Genomic DNA, 24578 nt, shown 5'->3' on the forward strand with positions numbered 1-24578 from the left:
TAGAGTATGAATGGTTCAAACAACCAACATGGGGAAACCCTCATCAGTAACTTAAATAGATTCGTAACTTAAATACTGGCAATTTAGCCCCAAATGATATGTCGCATACAACAAAGGAGATTCGTACGACATCTTTGTGGTAACCTTCACTCAAATTATTACACTAATTACTGATTCTCATGAATTTTGTGATTTGATATTTTTGTTAAAACTAAGATAATACTTTTACTCCAAAGTATTAAATCTTCACTAACCTCTTCCCCAATCAAATAAACCAATAAGGAAATGTATTAATAGGCTAAACAGCATGCGCCATTTTTTACCATTACATTTCAATTAGAATAAAAAAAAATTAATTATGAAAAGTGTTAAAAAAAAAATGATATTACAGTATGAATTGCAATGGCATATATCACATAGATTGGGAACAAGAAATTGGTGTCCGTAACAATACTAATAAGAAAATGCAATATTAAATCAATAGCATAAATTGCCGGTTCCTTACACTCAAAATTCGAATCCCCTTTCCCATAGATTATAGACTATAGTAATTCAAATTACCACATTGTCCAAAAAAAAAAAACATCATATCTACTTTGCTCTTCATTCCCCTTATACACATCTAGTTTTGACTTTGTTCATGTATACGTACAAGGAAAATAATTATATACGTGCCTAAATCGAAAGCTTTCAATCCGAGCAATGTATCACAAGATTATGTTTTATAATTTGGGATTTAATGCTAAAATCAAAGAATAACTCTCTCAGATTTGTTATATAAAACACTTGGGATGCAAAATTAAGTAATAAGCGAATTGAATAGGAATGTAGGCAATATATATATTAATGCGAAACCAACAAATCGGATTCTGATTCCTATAAATACACTGTCCCCTTCAATATATGATTGCATGAGATACAATATATTAATGTAGGCAATATATGATTGCATGAGATACAATATGAAGAAAAATCAAAAGGGTTTGAAGCTTAAGTTGACTTTACAAGAGACAACGTTTTTCCTATAAATACACTGTCTCCTTCATTTCTACTCATCAGTTTCCAATCACCAAACCCTACTTGAAGCCTTCAACAAAGATCAAAACAATGGCTTCATCTGACTATTATAAGTCTCATTCATCCCCACGTGTTCCAATGCTATTGGTTCTTTTCTTCCTCGTGATCAATATCACCCCATCTTTGGCTCAAGACACCCAACAACTGATCGATCATATTTGCAGGCAGATGGAGGAGTTTGGGTTTTGCAGCCAAACTTTCAAGGAGAATTTGAAGTCTCCAAACGCTGATATTGTTGCCCTCACCCAAATAACCATAGAGCGAGCCACAGACAATGCCACCAAGACACACGACTTTATCAGGCAGGTGCTTGGCAACACAAACGACCCTGCACTCAAAAATGCCCTCACAGAATGTGAGAATGGTTACCGTGTGGTGATGGAGTCGTTTGACTCGGCTGCACTGTCGTTTTTCCAGAAGGATTACGACAGTGTGCAGAGGTATGAGACTGTGACACCGAGGGCTGAGGCCAGCTGCGAAGACTCACTCAGCACACCGCCTAACACTCAGAACCCTCTTACTAATAGAAATAGGCAGATGAGGATTTTGATTGCCATGGCTTTGGTTTCTTTGCATGACCTAATGGCTACCCAGCACAACTAGAACTGGGTCTTCTAGAAGCAACCGACCATTTGGATCTCTTAGAAAAAGTTTCAGAAGTTATCTGATTATGATGCTATTATATGTATGATTATTAGATTATTAATGGTCACTAAACTTTGACTGTGTTATGTTATGAATATTGAAGCTACATGTTTAGCCAGAGTATATATCTTGACAGGATTCACAATCCTAGTTACGTGTTTGGTAAAAATAACTTGAATTTGACTATGTCTAATCATCCTAGTCTAAAATGTAGATGGATTATTCCAAGAACCTTGTAGTTTAAGTGGTGGTAAGTGCATTACCATTGCACTGGAGATTAAAAGTTCGATTCTCTCCTCGTCCAATATCTCTTGTATCAAATATTGTAGTAGAATTATCAATTCCATCAAGAAGCTGTGATTAATCCAATATAATCCAGTATGAACCACATGATAACATAACATGGCCATAGTAGAATTTTTAGTAAATTGAGCTTAGACCCATAAAATTCATTTGTAATCACCTACAATCGTTTCCTTTATTTTTCTATTTAAAATACCCAATTTTTTCAAGTAAAACCCGCTGACTAGGATCCAAGTAAGCAAGTTACCTAATCTAGCTTAAAATCTGATTTATTCTACTTTTGGGATTCCAAAACTACCCGTATTTACAAGTTAACGTGTTATGTGGAGGTGTAACTAATGACACGCGTTGAATTTGGAAAGATCTTCAAATGGTTGTAATGGATGTAGGAATTAATTTAGAAACTTATTTGAAATTAAATATTAAATTCAACATTAACATATTAGTAACATTTTGGTTTATTTTATGACCAAAAAAAAAAACGTTTTGGTTTATTTAATAAATTTTTGTTGTTGTTTTCCTTTTATGAATTATACTACTAGTAATATATTTTATTATAGTTTTATGAATAATAGTGTACATTCTAATTATGTTGAAAAATATTTTGATAATCTATTTATTGTTTGTTTTATGAAAAACAATTTTTTTTAAATGAACCTATTTTTTCTCTAAATAATGTACCTATTTTTTTTCTCTAAATTATGTACCCTTTTTTCTCTGAATAAAGTACCTATTATTTGTTTTATGAAAAACAATTTTTTTAAGTGAACCTATTTTTCCTCTCCAAATAATGTACCTATACACATTTATAGGTATATTGTAAAATAATTTACCTATGGGTAAATAATGTACCTATATTTTCTATAAATTATTGTGCACCTATTTTTAATTTATGAAAAATGTACGGAAATTTCAATTACAAAGTAACTGACTTAGTTTTTTTTTTATTTAAAAAATTTGGTAAATAATATACCTATATTTTATTTAAATAATATATTTATATTTATATTTTTTTTATAGGTATATTATTGGATATGTAATTTACAGATTTTTTTTTGGTTTGCAATTTTAGGGGGCGATATGTGAGAGGGAATGACAACCAAAAGAAATGGAGTGATTGATATGCTATTAATAGGGAGTGTTAATTACAATTATGACAGTTAATGAAATGTTTGAAATAAATTATAAATAAAATATGAAGTTTGGTGGCAATGATGTAAAAATATAGGAATACTACGACCTTTTATATCATACTGGTCATTTAAATTTGAAATTGGGTTTTACACATGGATTTATAGAGTGATGGGTATATGTCTAGGAAATAGAAAATATAGGGATCTATATTGGACAAGCCCTAGAATTTTATAGTGAGGGCCTTATAAAGCCCTTAGATGAGGCCTATCGCTTAACCGTTGGATTAAATTGGTTAGTTTGATCCAACGGTTGAGAGATAGGGCCTCATCTAAAGGCCTTAAATAAGACTCTCACCATAAAATGACTCCATGGCCATGGAGGGTTTGAGTAGGCTGGCAGCTGGATCAACCCCAATACTATGGGCGGACCATGCTAATCTCATAGTATACCCAGCCCGTGTTAAGCCTTGGCCCAAACTTGGTTCTGTCTTGTACCAACCCAAAGCTCAATACAGTGGCGGTCCTATAAGGTTTTGGAGGCCCTAGGCAAATTACCAAAATGTGGCCTTCTATTCTCTATGCATCTTTATGCAATATTTTTTCGATAGTTAAAAAAATTATATGAGCTCAAGTCAGAATTATAACCTAAAAAGAAACAAACAAAATGTAATTCACCAAACAACAGACTAGATCCATGTCGATTTTAATTGAAAAGGTCTCATCCAGTCCAACTCACCAAACAGGGCCAAAGGGAACTAGTTAGCCACAGTTAGCTTACTGTCACAATGAGTAGTTAACCACAGTTAGGTAAATGGAAATGTTGAACTTTTAACAAAACTATATTAATACATTATTACGACGTTAAAATTGATATGCAATTCTTATGGTTTCCAAAAAATTTGTTTGGGAACAAGTGATTAAAATTCCAACAAATTTCATGAGGATTTTGTGATAATTTTGAAATCTGGCTAAAGTTTTGAATAAATTTCTTGAGTCTTCTTTTCTCACTAGAATTTTGTGATGATTTTCAAACGCATGAATAGTTTATATATAAAAATGTTTTTGTTGTGAACATTGCATCATGTAAAGTTGGTTTGTTAAATATTATAAATATATCAAACTGAATCAAGGTGATGGGAGTCAATTAAGATATTGGAGAAAACTAATAAGCAAATTAATTGATTATTTCATGCCCCCAACTGTCCACTCCCACATCTTATCATTTTGTTTACTAATTACTATATTAAAAAAACACTCAAGGCCCAAAAAACTAACAAAGCCTTCAAAAGTTTTAGTACCTCATTCAACATCATCTTGTGAAGCTCATACTTAGCCTCAACAATACTATCACGATCATGATTATCAACCACGAAAATCAGCTCGTGTATTTTGAAAGTATTGTCTCCATAAATGTTGAATCTGGAGAGCCACACAAACATATAATGCACACATAAGAGGCAATGGTTGGTTAAAATCACTAAAGTATCGTCTACAGAACTTGATTAGCAAGCCTTCCTCTTGTATAAATTTTGCTTTATGTATTACAAAGAGAAATAAAATTGTAACCAAAAAACCTTTCTTCTCATACTCTTATTCTGGCAGTTCTCTCTTATTTCTTTCTTTCTTTCGGGATTTTTCTTTGATAATCGGTGTGTTCTTGAACAGTGTAAAGTAAAATTACTTAAGAACAGCAAAAAAGTTGCGTCTAACTATCAACTGATTAGCAGTTTCTTTAATTTTCGGCCTTGGCTAACAATATTAGTCTTAATTTAACAAAAGGAATTAATAATCTTTTTTTTTATTATAAAAAAAATCTAATTTAGTTTAATTTAATTTGCTATGGGTAAAATAAGAGTACTAATAATATATGTACAGTGAATTAACGTAGTGTGGAGAGGGGTTTTATATAGAGCTGCTCCCGAAATTAATAAATCTAACGTTTTGTATTATATTTTTTTACTCTTCCGGCATTGATTTCATGTGGAATAATGAATTAAGTGGTGGCACTATACCCACCACGGAGATAGGAAACATGACAGCCTTGAAACTATTGTAAGTTGAGTTCAACCGGTGTATATTTATGGGTACATACCAGTGGCGGAGCCACCATGGTCCATGGGGTCATTCGGGGTCGCACCACCCTTGGAAGTCATGAAAATGGCCTTGGAGAAGAGGTGTCAAACACGTCGTGTTGCACTTGTCTGGACCTTTGAAATTCGGTCCATTTAATAAACGGAACGTGCCGGGCTTGTTCATTTATGAAAATCATCAAGCCCAACTCGAGCTTACAGTTCTAGGCTCTAGCCCATATGAGACCGGGTTTAGTTGGTCCAATTTTAAAGATGTGATCTGTAATCTGACATTAAATTTGGTCCAATTTTAGCGGGACTTTCTGAACGTGTTTTTCAGGGACAAGTACAAGCCCATCCCTTCAAACTAAAACCTTGCGTTGGCCATGCTCTGGCGTCACCCTGAAAACATTCAGCATGACCAAGTCAAACTTGTTCACTGTTGTGCTAATGTGAGTACTAATCACATCTTTAATCACAGATTAAGATCTTAGTTACTAATTAAATTGTAATTGTGTTTGTTTAGGGTTCTAAGCCATAGAGGTATACTGGAAAGGAGGAAAACATGGAGAGGGAGGACATTAAGATGCTGGTAAAGAAATGGTGGGATATTTATGATGACGAGTCATTGGACTTCAAGAACATTGTGGCTGCAGCCGAGGCTGGAAATGGCGCAGACCAAGTGGACCTGCAGGCATTCAAGGCAGCTCTGTCGGAGGCTGGCGTTGTCAATTTCATCACCACCCCATCTGCTGCTTAAATGGCTCCTGCTGTTTCTCAAAGAGAATGAAGTCTATATTGAAAGTATATAGGGGGCTTTTGTTTTGTTTTAATAATAGTATTGGTTTTTTTTTTCTTGTCTCCCTATAACTTGGGAGGCATTTTTTTAAATTGTGTTTTAGGAGTGTGAGGACCGAGGATCTTTCATGTCCTCTGTTCTTTGGTTTGATTTCAATTGTCAAGTTGGTGAACAAACTACTATTAAGAGTTGAGCAAGAAACCAATATAGAGTATGAATGGTTCAAACAACCAATATAGGGAAACCCTCATCAGTTATTATTGTTATTTTTTATATAAGCGATAATCTACGTACTTTAACGAACAGCTAAAACTTATTTAGCTGCGCTAGCAATATATCTGTTCACACTGATCGAAGTGTCCAGCTTTAAAACCGCAGATTCTTGAAGCTGATTAATTTCCAGTGAGTCAACAGAGATGCCTAATGAACATCTTAATGCAAACTCAAAGCTGAATTGTTCTCGTACTGTCTCTTCTGTGACAAGAGATGTGCTAATTGGATTTGGGGCCTCGCCTCATTGTAAAATCTAACACAGGCATCAAACTCCTCCTTCAACTTAGCTGCAGTGGCATTGTGCCCTAGCTCTCTGAAAGTCTCAAGGTCTTGGTCAGCTTGCTTCCTGGTAGCTCTATAGCAGTGAGTTTAGGCAGGTCAGCTGAGGTGGTGCATGGGACAGTTTGTAAATTTGTCACACATTTTTTTGGGTTTGCGTTTTGGAGCAAATCTTGGTCAGGGTCTTGTTAGAGACTCCAAAAGAAGAACCTATGAAAAAAGAAGCAACAATCACAATAGCACAACAGATTGCAGAGATAGATGAAACCATTTTTTTTTCTTTTTTTTTCTTTGTTCTTGGCCTTCTAATGGGATTAATAACTTAATTGCTGATTCTCATGAATTTTGTGATTTGATATTTTTGTTAAAACTAAGATAATACTTTTACTCCAAAGTATTAAATCTTCCCCAATCAAATAAACTAATAAGGAAATGTATTATTAGGCTAAATAGCATTTGGTCCAATTTTAAAGATGACATGAAATTTGGTCAAATTTTAGCAGGACTTTCTGAACGTGTTTTTCAGGGACAAGTACAAGCCCATCCCTTGGAATAGACTCCTTCGCTTAAATTGCTACTACGTACTCTCTTGTTCTTGTTTAAAATATCAGTAAATTTTGGTGCCTATATGGTTAACTATTACTAATCCTGAATTCCTGCAATTATCATGCTATTTTGCCTAAATAAGGGTTTGAGCTTAATTACGATATGATATCTTGCTTGCTTGCTGTAATATCATCTTCCTTTTTTTTTAATCAATGGGTATCCATGTGTAGACGACGGGATTTGGATTTTACCTTTCGTTAATATTGAGAATAATGATAGTAGAAACACTAAAAAAGATTTCTCTCCTGAAAAAAACAGTAAATCCCACATTGGAGAAGTATAATACTTGTGAAGTACTTAATATTGTTAACTCTTAAATTTTTGATTGTCGAGCCTAGAAACGTGGGTTTGTGATCCAATGTGGGGGCATTAGAGGTGGAATGTGAATTTGGTCTTATCACGTAGAAAACATACGGCCAGTGCCCTAAGTTTAGCCCATTATTTAATTGCACTACTTAGTGGCCCAACCACGAAAGTAGCTTTCTGCAAAGACGTCAGTGCCCATGAATTTGTGGTGCCCTGTGCTGGTGGCTTATTTGTGGAAAGGCAGTTTGGCTTATCAGAGCACCTGAGCCCGCCCACTACGAACTTATAGGGCCAGGCCGAGGTGGTCCACTCTTGACCTCTGACCGCCACCTTTTTACAAGTTTTATTTTTAACTTGAATTTTAATCATTTTTAATTATTTAACTTACCTTTTTTTTTTCTATTTTTTATGGCATTAAAATTTAATTTGTGTAACATCAAGCTAGTGCCATCCATTAATTCAAGATCGGGAGGAAGGAGTTGAATGCCTATTTATTTGGGCAAATTGATCAAAACAAGAGTCTCCCTCTTCAACATCCTACTTGTATACAAATACATCCTCTGATATCAAATTCAAATCATGTTACCTCTCTCAGGATTCCATGTCCTCCAACTCAACCTACCCTATATATTAAGCAGACACATATGGAAAAGAACATTAGCCACAACTTCTTCAAGGTCTTATATTCTATCTTCTCACAAGACACAACAAGAAGAAATGGCTTTCCACATCCGCTCCAACAGCTTCCCCTCAAGGCCACACCCTTTCAAGAAGTCGATGAACATTTGTGTGGATTGAGATCCTTCTGAGGCCACCTCCACATCCTCCTCGTCAATCAGAGCCACAAACTAAGTGGCCTCCAAGACTTGCACGATTATATTGATAGGTTGCCTCAGTTGCCCCTCACTCAACAAGACTTGGCCCATAATTAATTAGAAATTGACTAATGAGCTATTAGATAACTCACCTAGGCTCTGTTGGAACTCATTGTTGTCCCACATCGGCTAGAGGGCCAAAGAGAAAGTAGTTTAAATAGAAATACCCATCTCTAACTAACACCGAGGCCTTTTGTGATAAAACCTCACACCTGAGGATTGTGCATGTGGTAAAGTGGGGACAGTATCAGTGTTGTTGGAGTGGGCCCTCGGCCCGTTAACCTGGAAAATTTGACATGGTATCAGAGCCAGGTTGCGGGCCCGTACTTGCCACGTGATGGGTGGGTCCCCGTTTGGCCCCGCGTGATGGGTGAGTTCCCGTTTGGCTCCACGTAGGCCAAAGGTGCCACGTGATGGGTGGGTCCCCGTTTGGCCCCGCGCGATGGGTGAGTCCCTACATGGCTCCACGTGGTTGCCGATGTGTAGATCTCCACGTGTGACCCACAAAATGGGGTCCACACATGAGGATTGTGCAGGTGGTAAAATGGGGACAATATCGGTGTTGTTGGACTGGGCCCTCGGCCCATTAACCTGGAAAATTTGACAGGCTCTTGGATGTTTGCTGCAGTGTCAATTATGCCCTGTTGCAAACCCAGGAATGTGCACAAGAACTTCAATCAATCCTACGAAGAAGGCGGGGAGGGAGGTGAGAAACTGGAGTCACAAGTGAGGTTAACAAATACTTGACCTCGAGGAACATGGTGAAAAAGAAAATCCACAAGCCTATGAAGAATCTCAAGGCAATAGAAAACAGATCAACTCTCTTTCCTCAACTAGGATCATGAGACCATTGCCATTGTTAGCAAGTTGAGAGAAAGTAGAAGCAGACACTCTTCCAGTGTTTGAATCACTTCCTTCCTTCATCTCCAGGCCAAAGTCACAGACAAGCAGCTGGTCATTGGTGTCCAAAAGTCACATACAACCGCTCATAAATAATCAACAACTTTCAGTAGAAAACATAATACCAAAAGAAATTTTGGACCTTTGGATGAACCTTAAGGCTAGGGCTTCCTTCTGTTGGAAGGACAAACAGGATACAATTTGGCGTGTTCCCCTTGGTATAATCATCCTTTTAACCAATGCGGAAGGAAGATTGTTTTGTAATTAATATAGAGTCCTTTTCTCCTTCGATCTTTAAAAAACAGTAATCCCACATTGAAAAAACATAACCCTTGTTAACTACTTATATTGTTAACCCCTAAAATTTTGATTGCCGAGCCTAGTAACGTGGGCTTGTGACTCAACGTGGGGGCATTAAAGGTGGAATGTGGGAAGGTCTTGTTAAGACGCGACTAACAGGTCCAGTGCCGGTGTTTCCCCTATGGTTATAGTAGGCTTCTACAAAGATGCTCCCAAGTTGACGGCTAATCTCAGTTGGCTGGTTGGCAGCATTGTGGAAAGGCAGTTGACTTATCAGAGCAGCTGTGGCAGACATAACGGCATCTGATCTCACTCTGGGCCGACTGAGACCCGCTCTTGACTTGACCAATGACCACCACCTTTTTACCTCCCTCCTCCCACAACCCACGATGCCGACCCAATTCCTCTTTTTTTTCGTTTTTATATGTATATTAGCTTTTCAATTTTGAACATAACAAAATATACCTTGCATGCGATGCGAATACATCATCTATCTGAGGTCAAATTCATGCCCAATTTGCTTTGTAAATATTCCAATTATTATCATGCTATCCATGGCGTCAGTTAAAGTTAATTCAGAGAACATCTTCCTAACAGATAAAGACCAAGATTAAAAAAAATTACAAAAAAAGAAAAAATAATTTTTTTTAGAAAGGCAGTGTTTGACCCGAAACAAATTTGTAGAGGCCAAGAATATTTAAACTATTAATGCAAAAGTTTCATCCTCACATGGGATAATCTCAAAAAATTCAAGGGAGTTTCTGAAATTATGATTGAGATCACATGAGATTTTTGCAAGCAAATCAAATATCTCAAGGGAGATGAATAATCAACAACTAATGTCTAATAGCATTCAAAGGAGTATTTGACTACACGCTTTGAGCAGTAAACTACCAAGAAGGATGTCTGAACTCGGCCATACGGTTGTGATGTATATATACTTGCACGAAGCATACACAATAAATTCTCCAAAGGCCTTTAATTCTATACAAGAAAATTACCGAACTGCTTGTAATCGAGTTTTATTCCTTTTCCTCTTCTCTCTTGAAAAAACCGTAGATCCCACATTGGAAATATATAATACGTGTTATGTACTTAATATTGTTAACTCCTAAAACTTTGCTCGCCGAGCTTAGTAATGTGAGTTTGTGACCCAACATGGGGGCATTAAAGGTGGAATTTGGAACTTAGTGTAAGACGTGGACAACCTATGGCACAATGCTCTCGGCACGGTTGCTTGCGGGCTACCCTACGAGCAACCATGGTGGCTTATCAGAGCAGCTGTCGATCACGCTAGGCCTAGGTCCGCTCTTCACCTGACCGCCACCTTTTTTAGTTTTCTACGATTTTCCATTACCTGTACAGATTTAATTCAAAACCTATACATTTACTTCTGTCAATCTCTCCAACCACATTAGGCAGCCAATCCACTTTTGCTTTGCTTATTAATTCGAAATAAAATGTTTGGGGAGCAGTCCAATTCATAAAGTCTGCTAGATACAAACCATTTTTCAACATCATGGAAGCATAACGCAATTGCACATGATCATTGAAAAATACAGATTGCAAATCTTGCCTGCTACTTGCTTAACAATCATGCCAAGGACCTGAAAAATAATATGAACTTGATCAGCATATAATTGAGTTTATGCAATAGGGTTAAGCATGTTAGTTTATTGAACTCTTTCCAATATGTTAGTTATGAGCTAAATTAATGAGTTCATGAGTTGGGATCCAATTCAAATCATGTTACCCTTCTCACTGATATGATTGAAGAGGATGAGATTCCATGTCCCCCTCCTCAACCAACTCTATATATATTAAGCAAACACATTGAAAAGATATTACATTAACCACTTCAAGGTCTTCTATTCTATCTTCTCAAAATACACAACAAGAAGAAATGGCTTGCCACACTCGCTCCAACAGCTTCACCTCAAGGCCACACCCGATCGTTCAAGAAGTTGATGAACATTTGTGTAGATTGAGATCTTCTGAGGCCACCTCCACATCCTCCTCATCAATCAGCCACGAACTAAGTGGCCTCCACTCCAAGACTTGCATGGCTGTGTTGATAGCTTGCTTCAGTTGCCCCTCACTCAACAAGCCTTGGCACAAGAGCAGAATGAAAAATAGACTAATGAGCTATTAGATGGCTCTCTCAGGCTATTGGATGTTTGTAGCGTGCCAAGGATGCCCTGTTGCAAACCAAGGAATGCGTACAGGACCTTCAACCGATCATGCGAAGAATGCGAGGAGGTGAATCTGGAGCACTCACCAGGTCAGGAAATACTTGACCCCAAGGAAGATCTCATGGGATCAATGAGACTATTTCCATTGTTAGCAAGCTGAGAGATGTTGAAGCTGTCACTTTCGCGGTGTTTGTATCCCTTCTTTGCTTCATCTTAGGGCCAAAATCACAGCCAAGCAGCTGGTCATTGGTCTCCAAGATGATGCAGTCAAAAACAGTAGCTTGTGAGGAAGAAACAGAAGTATGAGTTTGCAAAGGTGGATGCTGCATTGAAATCACTCATTGGACACAAGACAAGCAAATCTCATCCCCAAAGCCATCTTGACAATCTGGAGTCATGCATTCAAGATCATGAAGAACAACTTTAGTGCTTATTTAGGCAACTCATCAAAACCAGAGTCTTTCTTCTCAACATCTTAAACCATTAGATATTAGCTTTTCAATTTTGTACATGAAAAGCAATACATGACACTGTCTTACTTTCTCCGTTTTATCAGAGTTTTATTACAGAACAGTTATCTTTCATAGAACCCAATAATGATTAATTTATTCCATAACAAAACAAGCATAACTTATTGCTGGCTAGTTTTCTGTTACAGGGACATTGGAATCAATTACTAATCCCAGACTGTTCCTCTGCATCATGGAAACACATATGAAACTCTACTTTACATTTTTCGCCTGCTTCTTGCTCAACAGTCATTCAATACTAAAGAATAGGTATTGCCTTTTCTTATTGAATGAGGAAAAGGTGTCAATCCAAATATTTTAAAAAAAAATTATGGAGCATAATTCTGAAGTTTACATGTTTAATGATTTTATGAGTTGAGAAGCCAGTGATGGAGAGACATTGCATGGACATCGCCTTATCAGCTACTTACCAGTTCTATACATTATGGAAACATAATGCATGGTCACAAATTAATGCAAATCTTGCTTGCTCCTTTCACGACAATTTTCGCCTTTCCATGTAATAGATGCCTATGACTGAATGGTTACATTATAATATGATAGTCTGAGATTATATTATGCAAAATTAATCACTTCTTGAGTTGGTATGCTGGAGTGGGAAGAGACATTGCATACACATTGCCTAGGGAGCATATAGATCCAAATCGAAATCATGTTACCTCTGGCTGGTGATTGAAGAGGATGAGATTTCTCAACCAACACTACATATTAAGCAGATGCATATGGAAAGAACACATCAGTTTGAATTGTTGTACATTAACCACAACTTAATTTCAAGGTCTTCTATTCTATCTTCTCACAACACACGAAGAAGAAATGGCTTTCCACACTCGCTCTAACAGCTTCCCTTCAAGGCCACACCCGATCGTTCAAGAAGTTGATGAACATTTGTGTAGATTGAGGTCTTCTGATGCCACTTCCACATCATCAACATCAATCAGCCACAAACTAACTGGCCTTCAAGACTTGCATAATTGTGTTGATAGGTTGCTTCAATTGCCCCTCACTCAACAAGCCTTGGCCCAAGAGCAGAATGAGAAATCGACTAATGAGCTATTAGATGGTTCTCTCAGGCTCTTGGATGTTTGTAGCAGTACCAAGGATGCCCTGTTGCAAACCAAGGAATGCGTACAGGACCTTCAATCAATCATGCGAAGAACGTGAGCAGGTGAATCTGAAGCACTCACAACTGAGGTCAGGAAATACTTGACCTCAAGGAAGATGGTGAAGAAGGCAATCCACAAGGCTATGGTAAATTTCAAGGGATCTAGTTTCTCATCCCTCAACAAGGACAATGAGACTATTGCCGTTGTTAGCACGTTAAGAGATGTCGAGGCAGTCACTCTCTCAGTGTTCGAATCACTCCTGTCCTTCATCTCTGGCCCAAAGTCAAAGCCAAGCCGCAGCTGGTCATTGGTTTCCAAGATTATTCACACAGTACCTTGTGAGGAAGAAACAGAAGCAAATGAATTTGCCCAAGTGGATGCTGTTCTGCAATCATCCATTAAGACAAGCAAATCTGACTACAAGAATGCAGAGAACCAACTTGACAATCTGGAGTCATGCATTCAAGATCAGGAAGAACAACTTGATTGCCTATTTAGGCAGTTGATTAAAAGAAGTGTCTCTCTCCTCAAGATCCTAAACCACTAGATATATATATATATATATATATATATATATATATATATATATTAGCTTTTTCGATTTTGTACAAATCATCCTCTGGATATCAAATCGATTATACAAAAAAAAAAAAAAAAGGCACTTGAATTTCACATGCTTCAGCCAATAGCAAAAAGGTTTGGTTCAATTGGGACAGTCTAGCGAGCCATGATGGATCCAAGTGACTACCGACCCGTTATCCTTCCACTGCCAAGAGTGGGAGGTAGTCGTTGCTTTGTGAAGCCAGCCTTACGCGGTTCCCTCCGCTCTAGAAACCAAGTGACCCAGAGCCTTCGCTCGAGCCACAGGATTCAACTCTTGGCTTGGAATGGGCGGGCCAGTAAATAGCCCACCCGAACCCGACCCGCTAATACTGAGCCAACGTTCCAGTACCTCAAAGCTCCCACTCGGGTTACAAGCTTGCGTTACAAAGCTCAGCGGTACAACAACCTCGTGTTGGGTTTATAAAGCGTAGTGTGTGATAGGAACTAAGCGATGTGGGACAAGTTGAACTTGCTTTGCCTCTTATGATCAGATCTTGAATAAGCTCAGAATTTCTTCAATACGTTTTATTGGCGATTTAGGGAGTTGAGTGAGGTCACAAAACTTTCAAGATTCTATTTCTCTCAAGGAAGATAACCAATAATAAACATTTCACATTCAAAGGAGACTAAAAAGAAAGTTTATAGTGTTGCTTGATTCTTGTGGATGCTATGGATCCTCATGACATTGTTATTGGTAACACTGGTTGGTGAAAATTAGTAACATCAGTTCAAACATTGACATAATTAACAATTTTCTCCCGGGAAACAGTAAACACAGATTAAAGTAAACATAAACATGGAAGACTGATTATAATACAAATATGCTGCTTTTCTTTATGTTTGGGGTACATTGCTAATTAACAAGCAAGTCACCATTTTTCTACATTATAGAAACGCAATGGATGGTGACATTTTAATGCAGAATATTGCATATTTGCAGATCATGCCTCCTCCTTGGCAAACAATCATGTGAATGAAGGACCTGCAAAACAAGATGAATTAAACTAATCATATGCGTTGATCAGCATAATTGAGTTAAATGGTTTTTGCCTCTCCACGTATTTGTCTAAATAGGGACGTACTCATGGTATCGTATATTAATTATGATTGATTAAATGGTTGTAGCATTTTAATATGTTAAATTAATCAATTCATGAGTTGGAATTAGGGGGTGGGAAGGGACACTGCATAAACATTGCCTAGGGAACATATAGATCCAAATCGAAATCATGTTACCTCTCACTGATGATTGAAGTGGATGAGATTCCATGTCCCCCTCTTCAATCAACACTACTATATATTAAGCACTCTGAATTGTACATCAATCAAAAGTTTCTAAGTCTTCTGTTCTATCTTCTCACAACACACAAAGAAGAAATGGCTTTCCACACACGCTCTAACAGCTTCCCGATCGTTCAAGAAGTTGACGAACATTTGTGTAGACTGAGGTCTTCTGAGGCCGCCTCCACATCTTCATCATCAATATGCCACAAACTAAGTGGCCTCCAAGACTTGTGTTGATAAGTTGCTTCAGTTGCCTCTCACACAGCAAGCCTTGGCCAAAGTTGCTTCAATTTGCTCATTATACGGTTTAAAAAATAATAAAAAACTGGATCTCCTCTTCATATATTTTTCCTTTCTTTTCTTCTATTATTTTTTTCTTTTGTCAAACAGTAAAAAAAAATTGTTGACCATCAATTATTTAGGCAGGTATAGTGAGCAAATTTATGGGTACCAACATCGTTTTCTCTATGAAAATAGATATGATCTTCTTGGCATGTATGGATTTTGTTTATAAAGTACGATTTTGGCACTGTAGTTTGGATGAAGTTCCAATTTGGTAAAAGTTTCCGTTCTCGCCATATAACACTGTAGTTTATTACAGGCTACGTACAAACAAAGACATCTTTACCTGCCACGACGCTTTTCAAGAAAACACTGCAAGGAATATCTTCTTGCCATTGGAAGTCCTGAAATAGGTAAAGGAAAAATCTAGTTAGGGAAGATCTGTTAAAGAAAAACTAGAGCAAATGTGATTAATATTATTCCTTTTTGTGAAGATCCTAAAGATCAACTAGTAGTCGTTTCAATAAAAAAAAATATATATATCAACTAGTAGACTAAGGACAAGGATGATTTTGCAGGGGGGTAAAGTTAGGAAAATGGGGTATTCATTGTAAATTGTTCTCCTTTAACCTTTTTTTTATGGCAAACCAAAAGTCACCTGATATATGACCAATGCTGAGTATTTCAATACACAAAAATTCAGGTATATGGTGAATGCTCTTAACTAATTGAGGTACATGTCGAAATGAACTACGTACTCATACCTGCTCTTATTTTGGAATATGATAGTGATTTGGGTTTGAGAGGTGGTTTTTGCCTATCTGTTTTTAACCTTTCTGAACAAGAGGTTTGACCGATGAGTTTTCACTGGCAAGACGCATAATCGCTTGAGCCTACAATGACAATATCTATGGGAATCAATATAGCAGATAATTTTATATAATTATTCACAATTTGGTAAGATTATAACATTATAATAAATTGTTTGAGAAAATTATTTACAGGAAAAAGAAGTTGAACAGTCAAATATGGCAGTCACAACATAGACATCATGGATTTCAAGCTTTGGGCACATTATTATTTCCTGAAAATAAAAAATTTGTGTGCATTTCTTTAAACTATTCACCTTAGCAGGAATATTGTCATAGACATTGATAATCCCATCATAAAATGTAAGTTGTTCTGAAGTCCTGTTGGATTGATCATCACATCTGTGTAGATACACACTCAACAAAAATTGAAGAGGACTAACTTCAAAAGGGAAACTAATGTTATAACACAAGAAATAATTAGGGTAACGATTTTGGCACTCCTAGTTTAGCTTATAGAAATTCAATTTAATTCCTTTTAAAGACTCTCAGTGGACATTCCAGAAGCATAAACGGAGAGTGCCAACATCGCTACCCAAATATAATAAGCATATATAATGACGAATGCAAGGAAAACATACCGCAATCAAGGAAGCAACTGTTGCTCTAGCAAAGATAGCCAGTGTCCTGGGAAATTATTACTACCAAGAAATTTAGGTGGTAATAAAGGGCGGGGTGATGAATGCCTTTTGATAATTTCTGATTCAAATTCAGCTTCCATGCTGGTTTTAGCTACGTCATTGACTTCTTGTAAGAAGATACTTTCTGAAGAACCAAACACTTTGAGACATATTATTCTCTTCATCCATTGATCTTAAGCTGATGTCTCTTTGCTGGTCATCTGGGTCCTTGTAACTTTTTCAAAACCCAGAACTATTTTTATTTTCGTCTTCTCCATACAGTTCTTGGTCTGTTTTCATGAAGAAGTCCTTTGGTATAATTGGAGTGCTACAAGCCATGATATATAGATATATATATATATATATATATATCTTATTCCCAAGAAGTGAACAGAAGTCTTCAAACATATGTATATATATACACACACTTGAGAAAGAAAAACAAAATTGCTGAACATCGAACCCATATAAAGGAAATGAAAATTTTATATATAGCCAAATTCCCATCATCCCATGACTAGCACAAAACTGAAATGGTATACAAGAAACCCCTCAAATATTACTCTCTGTCGAGGACAAAGATTGGTTGTTTGAAGCAGAACAGGTTCAAGGTGACTTAACCTGCATGGTGCTCATTGACAGTTTGGCTGCATCCACAGGGACGTAAGTCCCTGCCAATATCTTTGTTAGTAAAGGAGTCAGGGGTACAGCCCCAAGAGTTGTGCATACCGTCATTACAATAGACAGAGGAACATCCCCTTGAGCAATTAAGGTCACCTGAAAGGCTATTTCATAAAAAGCATTGAATGGAGTTGAATAAATGGCCTAGGCGGGCACTAGGCGGGGGCTAGGCGGGGTAGGTGGTCTAGGCGGTCTATGAGGCCAAGGCGGGCGCTGGAGAGAGAGAGAGAGAGAGAGAGAGAGAGAGAGAGAGGGAAACGAGGATGACGATGGTGCTATGAGGCGAGAGAGATTGAAACGAGGATGACGATGGAGTTATGTTTAGGGTTTAGAAAGGGCCGTGCGGCTATACTATTATAAGAAATAAAAAATAAAAAATAAAAAATAAAAAAGACCCTAGTAAAGCCGTACGGCTATACGTTTTTAAAAAAAAAATCCCGAGTATAGTCGATCGGCTATACGATTTGTTAAAAAAAAGGAACGCATAGCGCCCAATCAAAAAGGGTATAGCCGCCCGGCTATACTAGTTTTTAATAATTAAAAAACCGTAGTATAGCCGTGCGGCTATACGATTGTTTAAAAAAAAACCCATTCTATTTGCATTAGTTTATACTTTATAGATACTAATTTGCTAGTTTCAATATATATACTTTATAGATTTAAATTTTTGAATATATATTATTTTTATTCAATAGTATGTGAAAATTGGGTGTATAATACGTGAATTTTATGTGTATTTTGAAAATTTTGTAAAAAATCAAGTCTATTAAACATGAAAAATACATACGTACGTGTAAAATACGAGTATTAAACATGAAAATGCTAAATTTTTTATACGGCTAATAACTTTGGAAAAGTAAAAACTCAAAAGGGTACAGTAGAGACTCGTGTAAAAGCTTAACAGTAATGGAAAATGCTCTAAGCTATCGATAAAGAGTATAGCCGCGCAGCTATACTATTTATAAAATACTCTGTATTTTTATATATATAAAAAAAGCTATACTCTTTATTTTTAAGGAAAATTAGGTATTAGACATAGATAACTTTACTTATTAGTATTTAAGACATTTGATATTTTGGTTTGGGTTTTAATACCTAGAAAAGAATTGTTATTTTGGATTAGGCCAAAAAGGAAGACCAGATTTGTTGACCCACCTTACATTAGTCATTAAAAAGACAATTATACCCTTTTCATTTAAAAACCTAACCCAAATTCGTTAGTTTCTCAGATCTCTCTCTCTCTCTCTCTCTCTCTCTCTCTCTCTCTCTCTCTCTCTCTCCGCGTCTTCTCCCTTTCTCTTCCCCTCTGTTTCGACCGACACCGACAAAACCCCCCAGCCACTGTCACGTCGGCCACCCAGCCACCAGACCGGTCAAGTTTTGACCGGCGTCGCACCCCAAGCCAGCTCCGACCTTCCTCCTACCTCTGCTGCTGCTGTTTTGCCGGAAAACCCCGGTTTTGATCGGATTTTTACTCGGTTTTTCAATCCCTCGATCTCTCTCCTCTGGCCCTCAAATCCTTCGATTGAGGTATGGTTTTCTATCTATTTTCCACGATCTAGCTGTTAGTTGGGTAAGATTTCAGAAATTTTGAGGTTTAATTGGTTAATTTCGGAGTTATTTTCCACGAAAACGAAAACGAAACTGCGATGCAGAAACTGAAACTGCGATGCAGAAAACCGCAGAAGCTGAGATGAAGAATCGGCTTCGATCGTTGGTGGTCTTCGATGATGGTCGCGCGAATGGGTTGGTGGTCTTCGATGATCGTTGGTGGTCTGGAGGTTTCTGGAGGTGAAGTTGAAAGGTCGCGCGAATGGGTTGTGATTCAATTTCGGTTTCGGTTGATGTCGTTTTGGTTCAGTTTTGGTTTGATGTCGTTTTTCAGCTTTGGTTTAAAACTAAATACTGAAAATGGCATATGTTGTAATTTTCATATTTTGTAATGGTATTTTTGTTACATTTTGGTGTTTGGCCTTTTGCTAATTAGACTAAATTGTATTTCTTTCTACTAAATTAGTAAACTATATTATGGTTTAAAACTAAAGCTCCCATTATATATACAAAAAATCCCAAGTATAGCCGCACGGCTATACTATTTTCAATAGAAGAGTTCAAATCTGGCTCAAAACTAAGCACCACAAGATGTGCTAGAGTAAAATAGGATGTGTGACCTCAAATGACATTGTTTTAGACTATTAGTTAATAATATCTTCACATAAAAAATAAAACAATGAATCTGAACTCCATAAGTATGCCAGGAAACTTAGAAAAGGCTTTTACTGTCACTTAACATCAACTGTAAGAGACTTAATGGAGCCAAAAGGATACATATCTCTAAGGACACCCAGACTGATGCTGCCCATTATATTCATACTCACAGTAGATATTGCCGGGTTAGGGAAAAAACTTCGAAATGGTGCTATAGTTGTCACTTAACCTCAACTGTAGGAGTCTCCTTGGAGTCAAAAGGATCTACATATATCTCCAAAAGAATGCCAAACTGCTTCCCATTATATTCATAATCACAACAAACAATGTTGCAGGTAATGCAACCATCGGCGAGGTGAAATGAGAAGTGGCCAAAACCACACCCAAAGAAGAATTTTGCATACCAACCTGCGAGTGTCAAGCAGCTGGTTATTGGTTTCCAAGATTATTCACACCAAAAAAGTAGCTTGTGAGGAAGAAACAGAAGCAAATGAATTTGCCCAAGTGGATGCTGCTCTGCAATCATTCTTTAAGACAAGCAAATATGACCACAAGAATGCAGACAACCAGCTTGACAATCTGGAGTCATGCATTCAAGATCAGGAAGAACAACTTGACTGCCTAAGTAAACTCAGAGGAGTATCGAAAAGTATCATTGTCAAGAGCAAAAAGGTTTTGGTTCAATTCAGACAGTCTAGCGAGCCATGATGGATCCAAGTGACCACTGATCTGTTATCCTTCCACTGCCAAGAGCGGGAGGTAGTCGTTGCTCTGTGAAGCCAGCCTTACGCGGTTCCCTCCGCTCTAGAAACCAGGTGACCCAGAGCCTTCGCTTGAGCCACAGGGTTCAACTCTTGGCTTGGAATGGGCAGACCGGTAGATGACCAACCTGAACCCGATCTGCTAATACTAAGCCAATATTCCAGCACCTCAAAGCCCCCACTCGGGTCACAAGCTTGCGTTACAGAGCTCGGCGGTACAAACTAGGGCTGGGCATCTAAACCAAAATACCGAAATCGTACCCTAATCCTACTGATTTCATACCGTTTCATTTGGGATGAGGAGATATTCGGTACGATACCGTACCGTACCAAGGGAGTATGGTATGGTAGCGGTACCAAGTATTTGGTACCGATCAGTACCATACCGTACCAAATACATACTGAAGTATAATAGATATTGATAGATATAGATATTGTGTTTGTAATTTTGTAAGCCATAAGGCATAATTATCACTTATTTTGGTTTGTAAGCCATAAGGCATGAGTTTTAACCATTTGCTTTTGGTTGATTTGAATATTGAATCTGTTGATGGATATTGATTTGGTTGATTAGGATTTGGATATTGAATTTGTTGAATCTTTGAATCTGTAACTTAGGCATCACTTATTTTGGTGAATGAATAGGTTGAATATTGAATTGGTTCATTTTTGAGTTGTGTCATTTTGATACCGAAATGGTACCGTACCATACCGATACCGATTTGGTACGGTATGGTATGGTACCAACTTAGGCAAACTATAATCCCATATTGTACCATACCGGTTTTAATTTCCGGTATTGGTAGCGGTACGAGCCCAATACCATACCGTACCGTACCGTGCCCACCCCTACTTCAGACTACAACCTTGTGTTGGCCATGCTTTGGTGTCACCATGAAAACATCCAGCTTGACCAAGTCAAACTTGTTCACTATTGTGCTAATGTGAGTACTAATCACATCTTTAATCACAGATTAAGATCTTAGTTACTAATTGAATTGTAATTGTGTTTGTTTAGGGTTCTAAGCCATGGAGGTATACTGGAAAGGAGGAAAACATGGAGAGGGAGGACATTCAGATGCTGGTAAAGAAATGGTGGGATATTTATGATGACGAGTCATTGGACTTCAAGAACATTGTGGCTGCAGCCGAGGCTGGAAATGGCGCAGACCAAGTGGACCTGCAGGCATTCAAGGCCCCTCTGTCGGAGGCTGACGTTGTCAATTTCATCACCGCCCCATCTGCTGCTTAAATGGCTCCTGCTGTTTCTCAAAGAGAATGAAGTCTGTATAGAAAGTATATAGGGGGGCTTTTGTTTTGTTTTAATAATAGTATTGGTTTTTTTTTTTCTTGTCTCCCTATAACTTGGGAGTCATTTTTTTTAAAGTATGTTTTAGGAGTGTGAGGACCGACCGAGGATCTTTCATGTCCTCTGTTCTTTGGTTTGATTTGAATTGTCAAGTTGGTGAACAAACTACTATGAAGAGTTGAGCAAGAAACCAATATAGAGTATGAATGGTTCAAACAACCAATATAGGGAAACCCTCATTAGTTATTATTATTTATTTTTTTATATAAGCGATAATCTACTTTAACGAACAGCTAAAACTTATTTAGATGCGCTAGAGCAATATATCGGTTCACACTGATCGAAGTGTCCAGCTTTAAAACCACAGATTCTTGAAGCTGATTAATTTCCAGTGAGTCAACAGAGATGCCTAATGAACATCTTAACGCAAACTCATTTTCTTGAAGCAAAGCTGAATTGTTCCCGTACTGTCTCTTCTGTGACAAGAGATGTGCTAATTGGATTTGGGCCCTCGCCTCCTTGTAAAATCTAACACAGGCATCAAACTCCTCCTTCAACTTAGCTGCAGTGGCATTGTGGCTTAGCTCTCTGAAAGTCTCAAGGTCTTGGTCAGCTTGCTTCCTGCTAGCTCTATAGCAGTGAGTTTAGGCAGGTCAGCTGAGGTGGTGCATGGGCCAGTTTGTAAATTTGTCACACATTTTTTTGGGTTTTGCGTTTTGGAGCAAATCTTGGTCAGGGTCTTGTTAGAGACTCCAAAAGAAGAACCTATGAAAAAAGAAGCAACAGATTGCAGAGATAGATGAAACCTTTTTTTTTCTTCTTCTTTTTTCTTTGTTCTTGGCCTTCTAATGGGATTAATAACTTAATTACTGATTCTCATGAATTTTGTGATTTGATATTTTTGTAAAAACTAAGATATTACTTTTACTCCAAAGTATTAAATCTTCCCCAATCAAATAAACTAATAAGGAAATGTATTATTAGGCTAAATAGCATGCGCAATATTTGTATTTTTTTACCATTACACTTCAATTAGAATCAAGAAAATTTAATTACAAAAAGTGTTATATCACACCAAAAAGATATTACAGTATGGATTGCAATGTCATATATCACATAAGTTGGAAACAAGAAGTTGGTGTCCGTAACAATACCAATAGGAAAACGAAATATTAAATCAATAGCCCAAATTGCCGCTTTCTTACACCCAGAATTCGAATCTCCCTTTTCAAAGATTATAGTAATTCAAAATATATACCACATTGTCAAAAAAATAAAACATTATATCTACTTTGCTCTTCATTGCCCTTATACACATCTAGTTTTGTCTTTTTGTTCATGTATACGTACGAGGAAAATAATTATATACTTGCCTAAATTGAAAGCTTTCAATCCGAGCAATGTATCACGAGATTATCTTTTATAATTTGGGATTTAATGCTAAAATCAAAGAATAACTCTCTCAGATTTGTTACATAAAACACTTGGATGCAAAATTAAGTAATAAGCGAATTGAATAGGAATGTAGGCAATATATATATATATATATATATATATCAATGCGAAACCAACAAATCGGATTCTGATTCAGTGTTATGATTGCATGAGATACAATTGAACTTTCTCTATGAAGAAAAATCAAAAGGGTTTGAAGCTTAAGTTGACTTTACAACACAACGTTTTTCCTATAAATACACTGTCTCCTTCATTTCTACTCATCACTTTCCAATCACCAAACCCTACTTGAAGCCTTGAACAAAGATCAAAACAATGGCTTCCCCTGACTATTATAAGTCTCATTCATCCCCACGTGTTCCAGTGCTATTGGTTCTCTTCTTCCTCGTGATCAATATCACCCCATCTTTGGCTCAAGACACCCAACAACTGATCGATCATATTTGCAGGCAGATGGAGGAGTTTGGGTTTTGCACCCAAACTTTCAAGGAGAATTTGAAGTCTCCAAACGCTGATATTGTTGCCCTCACCCAAATAACCATAGAGCGCGCCACAGACAATGCCACCAAGACACACGACTTTATCAGGCAGCTGCTTGGCAACACAAACGACCCTGCACTCAAAAATGCCCTCACAGAATGTGAGAATGGTTACCGTGTGGTGATGGAGTCGTTTGACTCGGCTGCGCTGTCTTTTTTCCAGAAGGATTACGACAGTGTTCAGAGGTATGAGACTGTGACACCGAGGGCTGAAGCCAGCTGCGAAGACTCACTCAGCACACCGCCTAACACTCAGAACCCTCTTACTAATAGAAATAGGCAGATGAGGATTTTGATTGCCATGGCTTTGGTTTCTTTGCATGACCTAATGGCTACCCAACACAACTAGAACTGGGTCTTCTAGAAGCAACCAACCATTTGGATCTCTTAGAAAAAGTTTTAGAAGTTATCTGATTATGATGCTATTATATGTATGATTATTATATTATTAATAATGGTCACTGAACTTTGACTGTGTTATGTTATGAATATTGAAGCTACATGTTTAGCCAGAGTATATATCTTGACAGGATTCACAATCCTAGTCACGTGTTTGGTAAAAATAACTTGAATT

At 37.4% G+C, this 24578-nt stretch overlaps 2 protein-coding genes, 2 non-coding genes and 3 pseudogenes across 4 annotated transcripts; 4 read left to right on the forward strand and 3 right to left on the reverse strand.

Annotated features, from left to right (window-relative positions):
- Nucleotides 1-1107: 1107 nt before the first annotated feature.
- LOC110766043 (putative invertase inhibitor) lies at nt 1108-1680 on the forward strand. Its single transcript, XM_021969298.2, has one exon. It carries the CDS (start codon nt 1108-1110, stop codon nt 1678-1680), a length of 573 nt encoding a protein of 190 aa, XP_021824990.2.
- A 9737-nt stretch (nt 1681-11417) lies between these two features.
- On the forward strand, nt 11418-12244 carry LOC148293495 (uncharacterized; annotated as a pseudogene).
- An 859-nt stretch (nt 12245-13103) lies between these two features.
- LOC148293496 (uncharacterized) lies at nt 13104-13940 on the forward strand (annotated as a pseudogene).
- Nucleotides 13941-14085: 145 nt separating this feature from the next.
- Nucleotides 14086-14391, reverse strand: LOC148293497 (signal recognition particle RNA). The gene has a single exon (XR_015836946.1).
- A 1513-nt stretch (nt 14392-15904) lies between these two features.
- Nucleotides 15905-17786, reverse strand: LOC148293498 (uncharacterized; annotated as a pseudogene).
- A 2822-nt stretch (nt 17787-20608) lies between these two features.
- On the reverse strand, nt 20609-20915 carry LOC148293499 (signal recognition particle RNA). Its single transcript, XR_015836947.1, has one exon.
- A 2865-nt stretch (nt 20916-23780) lies between these two features.
- LOC110766044 (putative invertase inhibitor) lies at nt 23781-24353 on the forward strand. The gene has a single exon (XM_021969300.2). It carries the CDS (start codon nt 23781-23783, stop codon nt 24351-24353), a length of 573 nt encoding a protein of 190 aa, XP_021824992.2.
- Nucleotides 24354-24578: the final 225 nt, after the last annotated feature.

The sequence above is a fragment of the Prunus avium genome, chromosome 6, assembly GCF_965620075.1.
Source record: "Prunus avium chromosome 6, drPruAviu1.hap1.1, whole genome shotgun sequence".
NCBI classification, from domain to species: Eukaryota; Viridiplantae; Streptophyta; class Magnoliopsida; order Rosales; family Rosaceae; genus Prunus; species Prunus avium.